Source organism: Callorhinchus milii, unplaced genomic scaffold, assembly GCF_018977255.1.
Source record: "Callorhinchus milii isolate IMCB2004 unplaced genomic scaffold, IMCB_Cmil_1.0 Scaffold46, whole genome shotgun sequence".
NCBI lineage: Eukaryota > Metazoa > Chordata > Chondrichthyes > Chimaeriformes > Callorhinchidae > Callorhinchus > Callorhinchus milii.
The window spans coordinates 440,004-459,689 of NW_024704787.1; the positions used below are offsets into that span (position 1 = coordinate 440,004).

Sequence of the window (19,686 nt, forward strand, 5' to 3'; positions counted from 1 at the left end):
ACCTTGGAGAGGAAAGGGAGGTTGGAGATGGGGCGGTAGAGTTTGAGAGTAGGAATGCGTCCAGGGTGGGGTTTTTTAAGGATAGGATTGATGATAGCCGTTTTTAAAGGGGTGAGAACGGTACGAGTGGACAGGGAGAGTTTTATGATGTCTGTGAGTAGAGGGGTAAGGAAGTGGAGCTAAGAGGCAAGGAGAGGGGTAGAGATGGGGTTGAGAGAGCAAGTGGTCGATTTCATGCGGGTGATAGTGGTGGTGAGAGAGGAGTGGGAGACAGGTTCGAAAGTGTGGAGGGAGGGATGGGTTGGGGCCGAGGTGTGACGGGGAGATGGGGAGGAGGTAGTAAATGGAAGGGCAGAGGCATCTGAGAGGATCCCCATGACTTTGGATTCGAGGAAGTCCAGCATCGCCTCGCAATTGGCATTGGAGGTGAGGAGGGGTGAGGCGTGAGAGGGTGGGCGGACAAGCCGATTAGAGATGGAGAAGAAGAGTCAGGGGTTGTCCTTGGCCTCCAAGATTGTCTTGGAGTAGAACAACGATTTGGCGGAAGCGAGGGCGGACCAGTAAGATTTGATAAGCCAAATCTGTCAATGGATAGTTAAGTTCGATTTAAGCCAGGTGCATTCAGCGGCATGCACCTGTGCTTTAAGGGAGTGGAGGTGGCTGGTGTACCATGATGACTTTCATAAATAGGGGACAGTTAATAATAGTAATAATTTGGTCATTGCCGTGTTTCGACCATAAAATACCCAATCGATTCATTTTACAGTATATTTCAGCAGCTGAAAATGGACAAAACGGAAGCCATACTCGTTGGCTCCCGTCAACGCCTTCACTCCTGCGGATCGAAACTTCTCAACCTCCCTGGGCTCACCCTCAGACTCTCCGAACCAGTATACAATCTAGGCGCCCGGTTTGACCCCCAGCTGTCCTTCCTCCCCCACATCCAGTCCCAGACAGAACCACCTTAACATAACATATAGGAGGAGTAGGCCATTCGGCTCTTCGAGCCTGCTCCGCCATTCAATCATGGCTGATCTTCTAATCTAACTCCAGCTGATACCATAACCCTGCCTTATCCCCTTATCCCTTGATCCCTTTTGCAATAAGAAATATATCTATCTCAGTCTTGAATATGTTCAAGGACTGAGCGTCAACAGCTCTTTGGGGTAGTGAGTTCCATACATTCACCACCGTTTGAGTGAAGAAGTTCTTCCTCAACTCAGTGCGAAAGGGCTGGCCTCTGATTTTAAGGTTGTGACCCCTGGTTCTAGTATCTCCAACCAGGGGAAACAATCTCCCACTATCTATTCTATCATGCCCTTTGATGATCTTATAGGTTTCTATAAGATCCCCTCTAATTCTTCTATATTCTAGATTGGTCAGCCTATCCTCGTAACTCATACCCTTCATCCCTGGTACTAACCTAGTAAATCTATGCTGCACCCCCTCCAAGGCAAGTACATCCTTCCTTAAATAAGGAGACTAAAACTGCACACCCTATTCCAGGTGTGGTCTCACCAGGGCCCTATACAGTTGCAGCCAGACTTCCCTACTCTTACACTCTAATCCTTTCATAATGAATGCTAACATACCGTTCGCCTTCCTAATTGCTGCTGCCCCTGCAGACTAACTTTCTGTGATTGGTGTACAAGGACACCCAAGTCCCTCTGGACGCTAACACATTCCAATCTCTCCCCTTCTAAAAAATAACCCGCTCTGCTGTTTTTGCTACCTTGGTGGATGACTTTGCACTTCCGTACATTAAACTTCATCTGCCACCTACCTGCCCAATCACCTAACCTATCTATGTCGCACTGCATTTTTTAATGTCATCCTCTGTATTGACACTTCCTCCTAGTTTTGTGTCACCTCCGCCTTCTTCCACCTCCGCCACATTGCCCGCCTCCGATCATACCTTACCCCAAATGTAACCAAAACCCTCGTGCATGCGTTTGTCACCTCCCGCTTGGATTACTCCAACTCACTTCTCGCCGGTCTCCCCAGCTCCACCATTCAAAAGTTCCAGCTTCTTCAAACTCTGCCACCTGAACACTGACCCAGACCAAACTCCGTACCCACATCTCACCAGTTTTGGCCAGGCTCCACTGGCTCCCCATCACTGAACGGATGGACTTCAAGATCCTCACAATCGTGTTCAAATCCATTCGCTCCCTGGCACCTCCTTACCTCTCCGACCTCCTCACTCCCCAATCCACCACCTGGCACCTCCGCTCGATTTGCACCGGCCTCCTGCTCATCCCTCGCACCCTCCGCCCCACCATCGGAGGTCATGCTTTCAGCCACTACACCCCAAAACTCTGGAACACTCTCACTCAATCCCTCCGCCTTGCCCCCTCTCTCCCCTTTTTCAAGTCCCGCCTGAAAACTTTCCTCTTCGACCGCGCATAAGGTCACCTCCCTCCCCCCAGCTCGGAGTCAGGCTCCGCTACTGGTAAGCGCTCTGAAACGCTAACCTGCATGTACGGCGCTATACAAGTGCCGTTGTTGTTATTCTGTGAAACGCTTTGAGACATCTCGAAGATGTGATAAGGCGCTATATCAAATGCAAGGATTATTATTATTTTGGTTTATATAAGATGTGCACAGAATTGCATTTTTTGTGAGGGATCAGTTTAACTTCATAATGCTTCTCATTGAGTTACCACCATTAAGGGCTAAAAGCTAAGTTACAAACCAATACATTTTCATTGCTCAATCAATATAATTTTAATTTGTAAAGTTTAAAACTCACAACTTACCATAGGCAAATGTTCAAGAAGGGCAGTAAGCAAATTAATAACATAAAACTTGAAATTGTGTTTACAGAATAGAAACTCTACAGCTTCAGACAAAACCAAAAATTCCACACATCTCTGCCATTCCTCAATTATTTTCATTCCGAGTTATATCAATATATCATAAACATTTAAATACAATTTTTTCAATTGAATTGTATTGTAATCAGAATTTTCAGTTAAATTGTATTGCAACATTATTATAGAAAATTCTGTGAAGTTCTTTGAGATGTTTTGACATGATTAAATGTATCAAATGCAAGGATTATTATTACGTTTTTGGAAATATATTTCAGGTATTTAACTTTAACAAATTAAATATATATATATTTCTGCAGTTCATAATTTGTTTATTTGATTTCCAGCTATATAGAAATTAAATATTTTTAAAACCAGATATCAATTACCCCTACACATAATCAGCAAGTTGAGAGGCATCTGTAAAATAATGCCTGTGAACGAAGATGCGATTTATCACTGGACTTTGTAATCAGTTTCGCTTGCCATATGGCTTTGGTGTCAGACACAGTTTAGTAACTGTCTAGACACAATAATCCATGTTCACGCAAATCTCCTTAGATTTGTATCATCTAAACTACCTTTGAAATACCTGTACAGTGCTCTTAACCTTCTTTCATTAAGTCCTTCCCAACAGCAGTGACTAAAATACACATCCAAGAACAAATTTTGTTTGTCCGTTATATTTAAACACTCATCTCTTAGCTTTCAAGAAATTAGTTATAAAATATATTAGTTATCGTTCACTACTGAAGCAGCATTCTTCTATGGAACATAATTAGAGTTGGTAGAAATCAATTTTTTCCGGCTTTTGACGGTTATGATTTTTTAAAAAAAACTTTACAAAAATCTTCCCACTGGAGGACACAAAACAAGATAAACATCAGCAATCGAAATGCAATGATTTATTATGTAATTAGTCAAGAGTCAGTCACAGACTCCTAAACTTCATCTGTTGCCTCAATAAAAGCATTTTGAACACCATTTCAAACAGTGGGTCATCACTGGAAGTGTATGTTTCATTCAAGGCTCCTTTTCATCTCCCTTACTCACCTCTGACCCCACCACATGCCATTTCTAAGACTGCAGAAAATATTTTACTCAATTCTTCACCTACTGACATTGTAAAACATTATTTACTACCCCCTCCCCATCTTCCCCTACCCAATCTTCCATCCAAACCTTCGAACTTTTTCTCCTTACTCCTTTCTCACCACCACTATAACCAGCATGAAACCAAGCACCTGCTCCCTCGACCTCATCCCTACCCCTCTCCTTACCTCCCAGCTCCACCTCCTTTTCCCTCTACCCAGACATCATAAACCTCTCCCTGTCCACTGGCACCATTTCCATCCCACTCTATCCTCTTCTACCGCCTCTGCTCTCACCTCAACCTTCCTTGAATGGTTCAGGCCTGATCTCTCACATTGCCTCCAATTTGTCTCCGCCAACGGTTTCTCTTCCAGCTCCCGCACAGCCTCGTGTGGCGTTCCGCTGGGCTCTGTCCTCGGTCCCTCCTCTTCAACCTCTACATGCTCCCCTTTAGTGACATCATTCGCAGACATGGGGTCACCTTCCACATGTACCCGGATGACACCCAACTCTATCTCACTGCCTCCATCCTTGATTACAGGACAACTGACGTCCTGACAAACTATCTGTCTGACATCAAGTTCTACAGCTGAATGTCAGCAAGTCTGAGGCCTTCCTGGTTGTCTCACACCAGCGCCTCAGCTCTGCAGGCAATGGCAGCATCAACATCCACGGTTGCACACTCCACCTCCACCTCACCAAGCCGGTTAGGAACCTAGGGGTCTTGTTCGACCCTCAACTGTCCTTTTCCCCCCATAGCCATGCTATGACCCGCTCTGCCTTCCCCCACCTCCACAACATTCCCCGACTCTGCCACTGCCTCACCCCTCAGACTGCTGAAACCTTCAGACACGCATTTGTCACCTCAAGGCTCGATATTATCTGTTCAATCTCTGCCATGTTCTACATTTAAAAATGAGGAAGTATGTTACCACGTGCACCAGAAGCACCCCAGAGCAATTGACAAATAATTAGTAATTGTTAACATATTTGCAATTTTAATTTTCTTATACTGTTTGGATTGATGTGAGTTATGTGGTAATCAATTGTTCCTGCATTTATCACCTTGTGCAAATAGGTCCCTAGACAATATTTAAAGATTAAGGCCCAAAAATGGTATCTGGGATTTTTTTTGCAAAATAGTTTTTTTTCCAAATGTAGGTGAAAATACTTATTAACTCACCAAAAGGCAGCTGACCTCCCGTTCAGTGCTCCTATTTCCTCTGTATTTCCAAGGCTATGTGAAAACAATGAGAAGAGGATAATGGTACTGACGTAATGCCAGCTACCTTTTGCTGATCTGAAGAAAGTTTGCTGCACTTAATAAAGGTAAACTCGCATAAGTTGAATCAGTCGGGACCACAACATTTAATACAAATTGCGGGAAGTACGAGATACGGGCAAACTCGCATAAGTCCTATCAGTCGACTTAATGACTTACGCGAAGTTATGTAAACTTTACATCTTTTGTGATAAAACCACATTAGTAAAAAAAAAAAAAAAATTTCTATCTTATTTCATACATGTCCACTTGGCATTCTTAAGCAAAGAATAAGAACAGTACTTCATGGCCCAGTACTTTGGGCCTTTACAATGTACAACGCCATGACAGGTCATAACATTGTTTCACGCGCTTTAGTGTTTCAAACGCAGCGATACTTCATTAATGCAGCCGATAGCGCCAAAATGATTTAGGAATTGATTTCCATTCGGATTTAGGATTATTTGCGACCAAGAAACCGTTACAACTTAGCCGTTTATCCAACTTGTAAAATATGACTAGTGCAGAGAAGTGTTTTTTGGTAGGAAACTGAATGTGATTTGGATGCTTGTATCACTTAAGGACGATTATATGATTTATAATGAGATGATTTATTCAAATTTATCTGTACATGTTTACTGTATGATAGAAAGGTCCCAGGTTCATGTCATAGTCTTGCTAAGATCAGGCTATACCTCGGGCCGCTTCAATTAGCCTCAATAGCTTTGTACTTTTTTTAAAAATTGAAAAATTTAAGCAAATGGCCAAGTCCCAAAGTGCAGAGCATCTGTGGTCTGGCTGTTTCTATGGAATAGACCATCATGAAAGTCGGGTAGTTAGGTTCTCTTAAAAGAAACTGGATGACTTGGTTATAAAAAGGATTACAGTTATATGTGCAAACTGAGATGGTCCAATACTTTTTGGAACATTATAACTCAACTTCTGTTACAATCACTACATTAGCCATATAATGCAACTGAATGCCAAATTGACATTCATTTTCCTCAATCGCTGAGTAGATAAAAAAATTTCAAATTAATTTTCTAAAAACTGATACATAGTCATGAGATTAATTTAAAAAGTATAGTATCTGGTATTGGTGGCAGGAATAAGCTTGATGGGCCAAATCTATTTTCTTATTTTATATTTTATGTCACACTGTTATGTCACACTGATTGATGCACATCACTATTCAGAAGAAGAATCATATTATCATCAGAGTAAGAGTGCCAATAATTTTCAGTTAGTATTCCTAAGGTTTCCAACAATTTTTTTGGATTTATTTTAACGAAACAATTGAGCCAAACATTTAGGTAACAGAATTGATGCTCCACCCAGGCCCCGGGTGAATAAATTTTGTTCACCAAATCATAATATTAATTGTTTTCTGACACTGTATTCTGAGGCACTGTAAGCATTATCATACTATTCAGTTACAAAAGCAAAATTCAATCATTTGTTTAACACTTGCTTAATCTTTCAGACAAGAAGCTTCATCATCTAAAAATAACATCAGTGCCAAAAACATTTCATCAGTTCTGAAGAAAGGTCATAGACCTGAAACGTAACTCATTTTCCTCTCTCCATAGCTGCTGCCTAACCTGCTGCATTGCGTGTTCCCAGCGACTTCTGTTTTTATTTCATTAGGAATATCTTCTAAACATATTCTCTTTTCAAGACCTCAAACCATTTATGTCTCACTTATGCAACCTAGAAAGGGTCACATAGAATCGACATCAACATATGATTCCTCATATGAAATATCAAATTGGTTTATTTTCAAAATCAAAATTATTCTTTTATTCCTCTTGCCCCACCACCACTTATTCACCTAGGGCACAAAGATATTGTTGTTGTAGGGTCAGCAACAACATTTATATGCCATATATAGCCATCCTGCAAGTGGGATAATGTCTCAGAATGCTGCGGGTTTACAAGCAAAATAAATCAAATTCGATTTTATTCTATTGAAAGAAGCAATCTATAAACTTTAAGATAGCAATCAACTATAGTACCAATGGAAACATTAAACCATGTATTTGATAAATATTCCTGAGATTCCCTCACAGACAACAAGGTATTAAAACCATTCATACCTCATGTTTAGCTACTTTTACTTGAAATTGGCTGCTTCACTCAATTGCATTATTTCCCCAAATTCCACAATTTTTGTCTCACAAAGTAGTTCCACAAATCTTCATTTGCACATTGAGAACTCTTTTGGGACAAGTTTCATCTCGAGTACCCAATCCCAAAGTGTGTATTGTGGAGAGTAATTTGCAAAGGGAGAAAGTTGTGAAAGTTTGTGCTCATAGAAGGATACGTTTCCTTTTAACAATTAAAAGTCTATAAAGAGCCTGAGAAATTATAATGCAATTACAATAAATACTGGTGTAATGCAAATGCAAGCAAGACTTCTTCAATTTAATTCAACTGAATCCAGTGCAAGTTACCAAACAATCATGACTGAGGAGGCTATTCAACAAATAACCCAACAACACTGCTTAGCACCATTAGCAAAGTAACAAGGTGTGATGCAACTTTGAGTAATATGCCAGGATAAGGAATAAAACACCAAACAATTTAAGAAAATAAAAACAAAATGAAATCACATTCAAGTAAAAGTGCACCAAATTCTCAGCTTTTAATCACATCAAGGATTGGGGTGGGGTGAAGAGAGAGAGAGAAAGAAAGAGAATTTAATTTAAAAAATCCTGGGAAAAAATTTGGTGAAAATCAGGAGTTATTTTATAAAATGTGATGTACAGGGATTTCTGAATTAGTATTGCAGCAATGTGGATTTTGAGATATGCATGTATTATAATGGATGCTGAAACATACTCCCACCAAATTTGGGTTGCAAAAATTAAATGCTTGCATTTGATGTAACACCTTTCAGATCTGGAGCATATGATTTGCAGTGTTGTGATTGTGTTCTTGAGACTAAATTCAGGTGCACCTTTTTTTTTCTACACAAAAAATAACTTTAATGGCCCTTAAAACCAAATAAGTCGCCACAAATAAACAGGTTTAATTCAAAAGAGGCATTTACTTTTTAGCATATTAAACCAAAGCATACAGTGCAATGTGAAGTACTGGAATAAATATTGTACTCACCATTGAAATGCATTATAATGGAAGTAGACAATACCAAGGCCATATAAAAAGGCAGCATTCTGGAAATGAAAGTTACAAAGAAGTTAGAATACTGTAAAATAACCCCAAGCCCATCTTTTTCCTATCATTATTCATTTTGGACTTGTCGTACTTTTAGGAAACGTGTGCTAATTTTAAAAATATACATTTTCATATAGAATTATACTGGCAGCATTCTGGAAAACCAGTGCAACAAACATGATTTTTTTCTTGATACAAATCAATGATTTCTATGATCATTTGTGAGTTACAAAGAGCAATGTGAGATGAGATGCAGTGAATATCTATTTTAATATCCATGAGATTGGTCACCATATCAAAAAAAACTTTTCAGCTTCTAAACTTAAATGGAAAGCAATTCTTGAAATTCAAAATTAACTCTGATATTCACAGGAATATCATTACTAAGACTCTAAAGGAAAGAAAAAGGAGACCAGAAGAAAGGGAACTGCAAAGATACTCTTACGACAGTTTTGGAACATTTTAGCAAGTTGCTCATACTGTGTACAATATAACATGTACAATATAATTTTGATATTGCTTAATTATTTGCAAAAAAATTTGCCTATAAATAAAACTAGCATTTTACTATACTGTTGCACGGAAGAAGTGACTGCTACAACACAAATTCAACAGGACACAACCAGTCTGGTACGCCAGAGAGCGAAAACATGAGATTTCCCAGGTTTTAGGGGATAAGTAAACACGTAACCCAGTCAGCTTTGGAGTTTGAGAAGAAAAACGTATTCCTAAAAAGACAAAAATATCTAGTTTATAATGTGCTTTTTATTGCTAAACAATGAAACAAATTCATACAAATGTGGCGAATTCCATCAGGATGCAGGTTTTCCACACCTGTACTTCCTAACCTTTCTAATACTCCTCCTAGCTTGAGGTTCTGAAGTCTTGAAAGCCAGCACAAAACACAAGCTGGTGCTTTTAAACAACCTCTAGAAACTGCCTGCGATAAATTGTTACCCTCTTCTGCAAATGTCAATGCTTGCGCTGCTTAAATAATGGTAATATGTTCCTAAAATCATGGAACAATCCCCCAAACTTTTTGCTACATTTATTACTTTAGCAGAGATGGCACAAATAAGTCTAATGGAGGTTCATGCGCAATCAACACAATATTTACACAATGGCTTGAAGTCCAATTGGGCCCCCACAGAACACTGTCAAATCAACTCATTACAACTCCCCAAACTTTTCATTATCTATTCAGATGCAAAAACATAATAGACCAGACTCAAGAGTTGCAGTGGCAGATCCAGATCCGGGGGGAAAAAAACATACTACAATGCCAGTCGCCTACAGAGACAGACTCATGATGTAAAAAATGGTTTTAGTGAGATTGCCAAATAATGACACTTTATGTTGTGATCTCAGTCCCACAAGGAACTGGGCCTAGGCTGGCCAATTTTTTATACACACACAGGGATATTCAGCAACACAGGTGCTTTTGTCCCATCAATCTACACTGGTTTCAAACCCATGCCCCGGAGGTGATTTAACTGCTTTGGAAAAAGGCTGCCAAGATAGATTTTTCATCTCCCACTTCAAAACAAAAATGAATTACTGCAAATAAATAGCTACAAACTTTGACAGCACCAAGACCCAATCTTTGTTAATATAATCAACTGATTGGGAATTGGCCTAATGCCAGACAATTATTCAGAACTAGTCAATACTCTATCCACAGAGACAGGAATAATTACTTTATGGTTTTGTTTCTGTTCTACATTACTTGTGCAACACATTTTCAGAGAGTTCAGTATTCAAACAGTGAATACATAAGAAAACAAATCTAACAAAATCTGAAATGGTGTGAATACAACTACAAAAATCCCATTTGTTGAAAGACTGCTAATAAATGAAGTTATTTATAGTAATTAAGGAATACAATATTAGTCCAATTATTATGTGTAGTTTCACTCTATATTAAAGAAATAAATACAGGACAAACATTTGCTATTAGGTACAGAAAACTATTTTTAAGATACATTTTATACAATCGATGTTCACATTTAAAAAAAACACCACCACTGAGATGGGCTCAATTTTACCAAGGTTCTACATAGAAACATACAGTCAAACCTGTCTTCAACAACCTCTTTGGGGACTGGGCCAAAGTGGCCTCTGAGTAAGGGTTCATTGGTGTATGTGAATGTCCATTGAAGGGGCTGTTCCAGGGTGATTGTTAACGGGGAGTGGTTGCTTGAAGCAGTTTGAATGTATTTCATCATGTCCTCTCCTCTTTAGTATTTACATGCTTCCGCTGGGTGATATCATCTACAGCCAAGCGGCTAACTTCCACATGTATGCAGATGACACCCAACTCAGGCCACCGAGATCCTCATCCATGCTTTTATCATGTCCAGACTTAATTATGCTAACTCCTTGCTCGCCGAACTTCCCAACTCTTCCCTCAACAAGATGCAGATTATTCAGAGCTCTGCAGCTTGTGTCCTCTGCTACACCAAGCTCTGTGAACTGATCACACCCATCATCAACCGGCTTCACTGGTTCCCCATCTGCCAGAAGATTGAGTTTAAAATCCATGCACTTTTAAAGCCCTCCACAGTCTTGCCCATCTCTACCTCTGCAACCAGCTAAGACCTTACCAACCTACCTGCTCCCTCCGTTCAATGGGCACTGACCTGCTCCATGTCCCCCAGCCTGCTTGCCCTACCATTGGCGGTCAGGCCTTTAGCCTTTCTGCCCCCAACCTCTGGAACTCCATCCCAGAGTCCCTTCACTTCGCCCTCTCCCTTGCCTCCTTCCAAGGCCTGTCTCCAGACCCTCCTCTTTGACCGTGCCTTCGATCATCCTCTCAGCCCACCTCCATTGCTCTCCAGCCCTCTTGATTCCAATACCCAGCTCAAGTGCAAACCCTCAACTGTCCAGCGCCTTGGAGTATCCTCCTCACGTGAAAGGCAATAAATGCAATTTGCTGTTGTTTGGCTCTAAGTATTTCCTCATTATTCCACTAGAATCAAGGTCAGTGGATCTTTGAAGCAAACAGAAATAGCATCACAATTTCATCCTATACAACTATAGAAACAATAGCTGGATTAGAACTGCATTTTCTTCAGACCATAAAATCACAAAATACCATATTTTTTCCTGGAGTACGAACTCAAGAGATGCTTCAGATGTTGTTCAGCTCCATCTTGTTGTCCTTTTATCTGATCCTAAGATTCACATTACCGATAAGCTGAAGTAAAACGGACTGCTTTCTATTTACCCTATTTGACACAGCAAATAATCAAAACTTAGAAATGGTTTTGTTATATATATTATATTCTCTACTCATCATGCTGCTCTTTTTTTTAATGCTACAGAACCAATTTTCTCATTTCTTGTGAATTTATATTAAAATGGATCATCAAATAAACTCCATACAACAATGCAATGCCTCTCTATTTACAGGAAACCTAACCTCTATGCAGACATAAAATTAAAGAAATCTGCTAATCTACATAAGTACAAGGGCAAGTGACAAGACAGTATTGAAACAAATCAGCAGACACTGTAGAAATCATTACATCTGGGGCTTAATTCACTAAAATTGTCAGTTACACCAGCATTGCTAGTACACAGTTTACAATAACATTTAATCACTATAATAAAATCAAGCCTACTGAGTAAATTTCTCAATGATTTTCCATCATAAAGGTTTTAATTGACTGGAAAATTAAAGTTTTTAAGAAGATATCAGCTTTATTTTCAGATGAAATCTCTGGTATTACCACAGTTCTGTTGATATCACGGGCAAGAGATGCTCTATTTGAACATACTGGGTAGCAGTAATGGTTGAAAATATTAAAAGCTTAGCTTAATGCCTCTGTACTCCTAGTCTTATTAAACGTTGAAAATGTGTAAGAAGCTTGTAAAATGCTTTCGAATGAATGTGTTTAAAAAATGGATACAAACAGAAGATAAATAATGTAAAATAAGAGAAATCTCAAATAAAAACAGAAATGTTAGAAATCCCCACAGAAAAACCATTAACTGAAAGGAGAAAAACGTTTTGAGTACTATCTTTTATCAGAACAGGAGTGAGCATGGATAGACAACTTGCATTAATACAGCACCCTTCATGTAGAACAGCATCTCGGAACATTACACAGTGGCAAGGTTGGATGCCGATCAGGAGGGTTAAGAGGTGACCATAGGTATGGTTGAAGAAATAGATCTTCAGCTCGGATTTAAAGATAGATAAAACAATGACATATTTCTTTAATGAAAGCAAAGATGGAAAATTTGAAACTATATAATAACCAAAAGAGATAAAATTTCTACAGAGACCACCATTAGTGTGAAAAATGCTGCTGATAACCATTAATCAACAGGAAGTAGACGCGGATTTGGGGAGGTTGGACTGAGGGTATGCACAGGTAGACAGACAAAAGTCATAAAATCGTAGTTCTAGTCCACAGTGCTGATTGCTGGGGCATGTTTCTTAAGCTTTGTCAACTTCTAAAGAAATAACCCTTCAACAATAACAATAATCCTTGCATTTGATATAGCGCCTTATCACGTCTTTTAGATGTCTCAAAGCGCTTCACAGAATATACTGCAAAGTGAATTGACTGTATTTTTTATGGGCAAAACGATGATCTGATTCCACGTTTTCCTATAGCTAGAAAATACACAGCTTTCTTAAACAAATGTTGCAGTTGACCTATAGCAGTACACTTTCACACATGCCTGTCATTATATCTCGAAAGTGGGGAGGTTTGGCAAAAATTCTATACAAAAGGAGGTCTCCTTGAGGTCTTATATTTGGAAAAATATGATAATAACACAGGCCAAACTACTAGAACAAGTCAAGCCTACTATCAGCTAATTGCAGCTTTAAAATTTGCCGTAAACACAAGAAAGAAATCTGAACGAAGACATGTCCAAAAACAAAGAGCTAGAGTACAACTCTATTATAACATGTTTAGTTATGGCACAGGGCTGCTCATAACACAATTGAGCTATGGACCCTGCTGTTTCCTTACCTAAAGATCCCAAATCCCAGCATCACATCATCCATGTTGCAGGTCAACTCACTATGAAATAATTCCTGCTTACTTGGGAGGCACCAGTGATTGAACCAGTTCTCCTGATAAATGCCTCTTTTGACAATGTCAGCTGCTAAAATTGCAATCAACGGCAAAAGTACTGCACATGTACAGACAGCTGGGGAAGCCTTGAGCCTAAATAGCAGTTGTGAACGGCAATAAAAGTTGGGTAAAATTCACCTAATATTCATATGTAATTTCTGCTTCTGTTACTTTTACTTAGATACAGGCTGATAAGCAAAAGGTTTCTGCATGTCACTGCATTCACAGGATATGTGAATTGTCTCACATAAGCAACATTACTTGATTTTTGAACATTGAACACGAATCAGGACTCTCTTTTGTCTGGCATTTTTATTTATCCTTGAAAAGCTTGATCTTCACTTCATAGGCATCTTTATCCCTTAAGTAACCCTTCAATGTACTACTAAACTTTTTAGCCGTATTGGCGAGTCGGACGATGCGTCGGAGGTGGGCGAAGGCGGTGCTGGTGAGGGACCGGATGTGGGGGAGGAAGGATATTTGGGGGTCGAACCTGTATAGCTGTATCTCTCTAGAAGGGTGTGTGACCTTTATCACTACTTTGTTGCAGAATAACAGGCATAGCTATTTTGGTGCAGAATACTATGCATACTTTTTGGGGGGCTTACTTAAAGCATTTTTTAAAAACAAAGCTCATCAACGATAGGAGATCCCTGAAAAAAATATGCCCATGACACTCTCCCACAGACCTTTCTGATGAGATATGAGTCATATATATACACGTCAATCAGTTATTGTGTTCTTGGTGGACACCTAGACAGATATATCACCTTTATTTGTATAGATAGATAAGAAGATTGATGGCGATAAACCATTTTTTTAAAAATGGCCATTCACAATGGCCATTAATAACATATTTGATGTACAAAAATGGAAACTATGTTTCTGATTTTAGTTTCAACTACTGTACACATCTGTTTGAATTGCATATAATGGTTTTGCTGTAAAAGTTATTAACCATTTCAAATATTTACATGTTTTTAAGTTCTTACCACCAAAATTGTCAAACAGATTTCTACTTAGCAAGTAGAATAAAATGGAAATGTCGCTTTCCAGCCTCAGATGGATAAGGACATTGAGTCATCTTAACATTATGAATCACTAATTTAGTTAAATGCAATTTTTAACCACTTAATGTAGTAAAACTTTGAAGGCCTGAGAACCTCAGACTAGTATTGAGAGAAACTTAACAAGCTTAAATCTGGTCATGTTCGAGTAGCCAATCCTCTTCCAATGAATACATAATGAAAAAAATTAAAATTAAGAAGCAAAGGTCTCATTTTTTTTAATAATCTATACTAATATAACAAAAATGTCTGCCTGCGCTTCAAGAAGGATCTCAATAACCGATTGACGTAGAGATGTGATTTATACCTCATCGGAAAGGTCTTGCACCTGGGGGTGACATGGACATAATTGTTTTCAGGTATCTCCTATCGTTCATGAGCTATTTTCAGTTTTGCGTTTTTGGCTGCAGTTACAGTGGTTGCCACTTTCGCCAAGTCAAAGTGGCACTGTGGCATTGTGCATCACAGAGGACGCACATAACCAAGCAAAGGGAACAAAATAAAGAACAAAGTTAAGCCGTGGCAACAACAACAAAATTTAATTTTTAAAGCGCCGAATCCTCCCCAAAAGGAGTCCTTCCCAAAATCTATCTATATTCTATATTGGATTATTTGGTTGCAAGCGTAGCTGCAACGGGTACAGTTAGTAAATAATAAAAACTCAATTACAAATGTGGACAATCAAGAATAAACAATTACTAAAATGATGCAATTTGAAAACAAATACGAGTGGAACCTATTAAAGAAAGCCATGTTCACTGTTAACACTAAGGCCATTTCACCCAATCTGTACAGCAATGGAGTCTAGCAGATGAAATCTGACTTTTGCCAGCCTTCATAAAACAAAATTCCTTGACAAGTTAAAAATGGAAATGTCCACACACTGAGTACGGATGTTGTCATAGTTGCATACCGCTGGGAGATCCTAACTGTTCTGTTTAAGGACAAGATTAGTGAGTTTATTGATCTGGATATAATTTTCATCAGCAACTAATACACCGCTGAGTGGAGATTTAAAGATAATTTCATAGTGCATCTGTCCTTTCTTGTATTTACCATGCCTTTGTCACCTCACGGCTGGACTACTCCAACGCCCTCCTCGCCGGTCTCCCATCCACCACCATCCATAAAATCCAACTCATTCAGAACTTTACCGCCCACATTCTCACCCGCATGAAACACCGCTCCCCCATCACCCCAGTCCTTGCCAGACTGCACTGACTGCCTATCCCAGAGAGGATCGATTTCAAGATCCTCACCCTCGTATTCAAGTCCCTGCATTCCTCTGCACCCCCCTACCTTTCTGATCTCTTCTCTCTTCAAAACAGCACCCGTTGCCTTTGTTCCTCCGGGTCTGGCCTCCTCCTTGGCCCCCGAGTCCTCTTCTCCACCCTCAGTGGCTGTGCCTTCAGCCACTGCCCCGAGGCTCTGGAACTGCCTTCCTCACTCCCTTTGTCTCACTCCCTCCCTTTCTTTTCGACCATGACTTTGGTCACCTTCTCCCACCTCCCCCTGGCTCGGTCCCGGGATCCGAAACTGTAAAGCACTCTGAGACTCCGTCCGGCGCGTAGGGCGCTATAAACATCCAAGTTGTTGTTGTTGATTCAGGAATATATGTCCAACATTGTTTCCATCCAGTGTTGGTAGATAATTATTAATAATAATCCTTGCATTTGATATAGTGCCTTATCATGTCTTTAAGACAGTCTTTAAAGGGCTTCACAGAATATACTGTAAAGTGAATTGACTGTATGTTTTGTGGAGAAACGTGGCAGCCAATTGCACAATGGAGCAAAGGACTGTGTACACCTAGAAATGTGAAGAGATTTAGTGATTACTGCTCCTTAATCTTTCCACTAAGATAGTTCTCTTGTATATTTTCCATAAAACATTGTGCCCAGAATTCAATAATGCATTGGAAGCGGCATTTTTATTATTGGAAATATCTTACTCCATTGCACACACTACTCAAAGGCAGTCCAGTGTAAAAAAGGTATTGAATCTTGGAATAAAACACACTCAGCTGAAATTCAGCATTCAGCCACTATGCCCCAAAACGTTGAAATCTCTGCCTTACCCACTCCTTCCCCTTTCTCAGATCATACCTGAAGACCTTCGTCAATGAACCGTGCTTACAGTCACCTCCTCCTTTCCCCCCAACTCAGTGTTAAGCTCTGCCTCTCCAGGAGCTACCACATGTGAGGACACTATATAAATGCAAGTTGTTATAATTTAAGAACGTCTAAACTTCACACATAAAACACTGACATCAGTTGTTGTCAGAATAAGAAACAAATATAAAATCATTGGGATCTTATACCAAATACAATCAGAACTTTACTTCCACAATTTTCTCTTTAAATATGGTTTCCTTTAAGCAATGCTTTGCAAGGATTATTATTCTAATTATTATTATAAGCCTTCTATACAGTGTGGAGACCTGTGTAAAATAAATTCAGCCATGTAATTAATGCATGAGTTTTTTTTCAGTTAAGTCTGTTTGTGCTTTTTAATGTGATGTTAATAGTTTTCCAGTGAACCAGATTTGTTCCAAATTAGCTTTGTTCACGTTAACAGAAATCAAGTGAACTTAACAACCGACATATTCTCGCACAAACACAAGCCAATGAATATTATATGTATATTAAAATGTGGATACTCCACCTGACTTGTTTTAAACACTACATGTTTAGATGTATATATATGAAAGGTAATGGAAGGTAGAACAATCTCACGTTAAACTTGATTTTTAAAATCAGCAGCAGTGTTTCTCGGACACGTGGAATCAATCTCATTTGTGAAAAATGAACATACACAGAAAATGAAAATACATAGAAATAGGTCAAATGGATAGACAAAAAATACAGAACGGCTACAGTAGATCCAGACTATACTGGAAGTGCAGTACTCCTGGCTTCTAGCACTGACCAGGTGGTTTCCGGTGATGAAAAAAATGAACAATTAGCAGGGTGTCACGTTGTCAATGACATTACTTTCTGCGTGCTGCACATGTGCAACATTTTCATGAAGTGCCACTGACAAAAGGAAGTGATGTCAGAAGTAATTTTTGTGTAAAGTTGTGAACACAGGGAATGAGAGGAGTGGTAACCTGACCAAGTAGAATTTGGCCAATTTTGTTATAACGCTGCCTCAGTTAATGGAATCGGTAGCCATGCAAAACATGTGGCACAAATGGCTTTCAGCTGCAGGGTAAGGAAAGGATTTTGTGGAGGAATGGTGACCAAAATTCAATAGTGAACACGGATGAGTATTGTGGAGTTTTGCCCGATACCTTTCAGAAACAGGGAAAATCTGTGTAGAACTTCAGCCTTCAAGAATGCACTGGGCAGGATGTGCCCACAGAACTTGTGCCATCTCTGGAAGGAACTACCTCCATACTTCCCCTGTGTATTGCTGTTTAGTATTTACTGCCGCAGTACCTGGTTTCTGCTACTAGAGGCCTCCAATGAGTTAAACTAGTGGTGTTTCATGACAGCAATAGCAACTGCAGCAGAATCATTTATTTTTCCTACACAATAAATCTCAACTGTTTTGTCACTGGTACAAATATAACAACAACTTGCATTTATGTAGCACCCTTCGCTCGAGTTAGAGTCCTGGAGCACTTAGATTCCAGAAATACAAAAAATGCAAGAAATACAAAAAGAAATCCTATCTTGTTCATCTTTGCAAACACACACACACACACACACACACTTGCGAACTAGAGTGAATTTTTTAGGTTCTACAAGTTTTTTTTTAAAAAATCCAGTTTAGAAAGCAACAGATTTTCATAAAGAAGACGCAAAATACTGCAGATGCTGGAAATCTGAAACAAAAACAGAAGTCGCTGGGAACACTCAGCAGGTCAGGCAACATCTATGGAGAAAGGAAAGTGAGTCAACATTTCGGGTCCACGACCCTTCCTAAGAACTGTTCTAACAAAGGGTCGTGGATTCACTTTCCTTTCTCCATAGATGCTTTCTCCATAGATGCTGTCTGACCCCTTGAGGGTTTCCACCGACTTCAGATTTTCATAAAGTAAAGGTTAAGGCTCCTTGCAGAGCAAGACAACATTTGCTTAGAACATTCGTGCTCTGTGGACCTGCAGTCACTACAAGTGACTTCAGGCATGAACCTGATGATTTACTGCACATGTTCGCATGAAATCAACCCGTCATTCCGTCACAACCGCTTCCGCGAGCATATCTAGGGCTAGGACCACAAGTGAGATCAGTCACGACAGACCAGTCAGATTCCTGAGTGCATGATGTTACCAGACACTTTTTTGGTGTCCAATTTTATGGATCCAAAACACCAAATATAACAGGGTCACCGGGTACATTTGAATAAGCAGCTCACAAAAGTCCCTCAATTTGTGTCTTCTAAAAACAGAATTTTGTATTAGGAATGATTATTTAACTCTACATGATTCCTAATACATTTATTTATTCATGAAGCATAAAACAGTTTATTAACAATTCAAATTTACATGGTTATTCCAGAGCTTCATGCCACATCCCCTTTTAGATGCTGAACAGTTTACAGTTTGCTTACCCAAAACACATGGTACACTTTTCACCACATTCTGTTAAATATTTGTTTAAAAAAATCAAACCAAGCATTTGGGACTGAAACAGAAAAAAAGTACTCAAGATAGAAAGGAAAAATAAAAGGTCTGCAATAAAATTGATCACATCAACTGCAATCTAGAGGGAGACCACGCCAACACAGGCACTTAAAATTATTAGCTAGGACCATCACACAACACTCAATAACCAGCCCTGTAAATTTGTTTTCAAAATTAATTAGACTTTTCATTCCCTCAGAAAGGAATTGCAATAGTTAGCCAAGCACTGAAGCTTCCCCTTTAAAGTAGCAAACTAGAAAAGGACAAAATAACCACAGACAAGATTCATCATAAATAAGCCAATTTGTTTTCAATAGGAGCCAAGAGATAAATGGCAAAATAAGAAAATAAGATCAAAGTAGTATTCTCACTCTTTTAATCAACAGGGATTAGAGAAAATTAATGTTAATGGAATGCTACATTTTTTCTTACATACAGGAAGTTATTGTGGGCAAAACAACTCAATTCTAAGTAGATACACCACAGTCTTATATGTTTCACCCAGTGAGAGAAAAAAATTCTGCTTTATATATAGAGGAGCTACAAGGAAGAA

The 19,686-nt window shown here is 39.2% G+C and overlaps 1 protein-coding gene across 1 annotated transcript in view; it reads right to left on the bottom strand.

The window, feature by feature from the left end:
* kdm6a (lysine (K)-specific demethylase 6A) overlaps positions 1-19,686 on the bottom strand; it is a 143,165-nt gene that overhangs the window by 93,598 nt on the left and 29,881 nt on the right. The window contains 1 exon segment of the mRNA XM_007901685.2: positions 8,284-8,342. Coding sequence (XP_007899876.2) covers positions 8,284-8,342 — 59 coding nt within the window.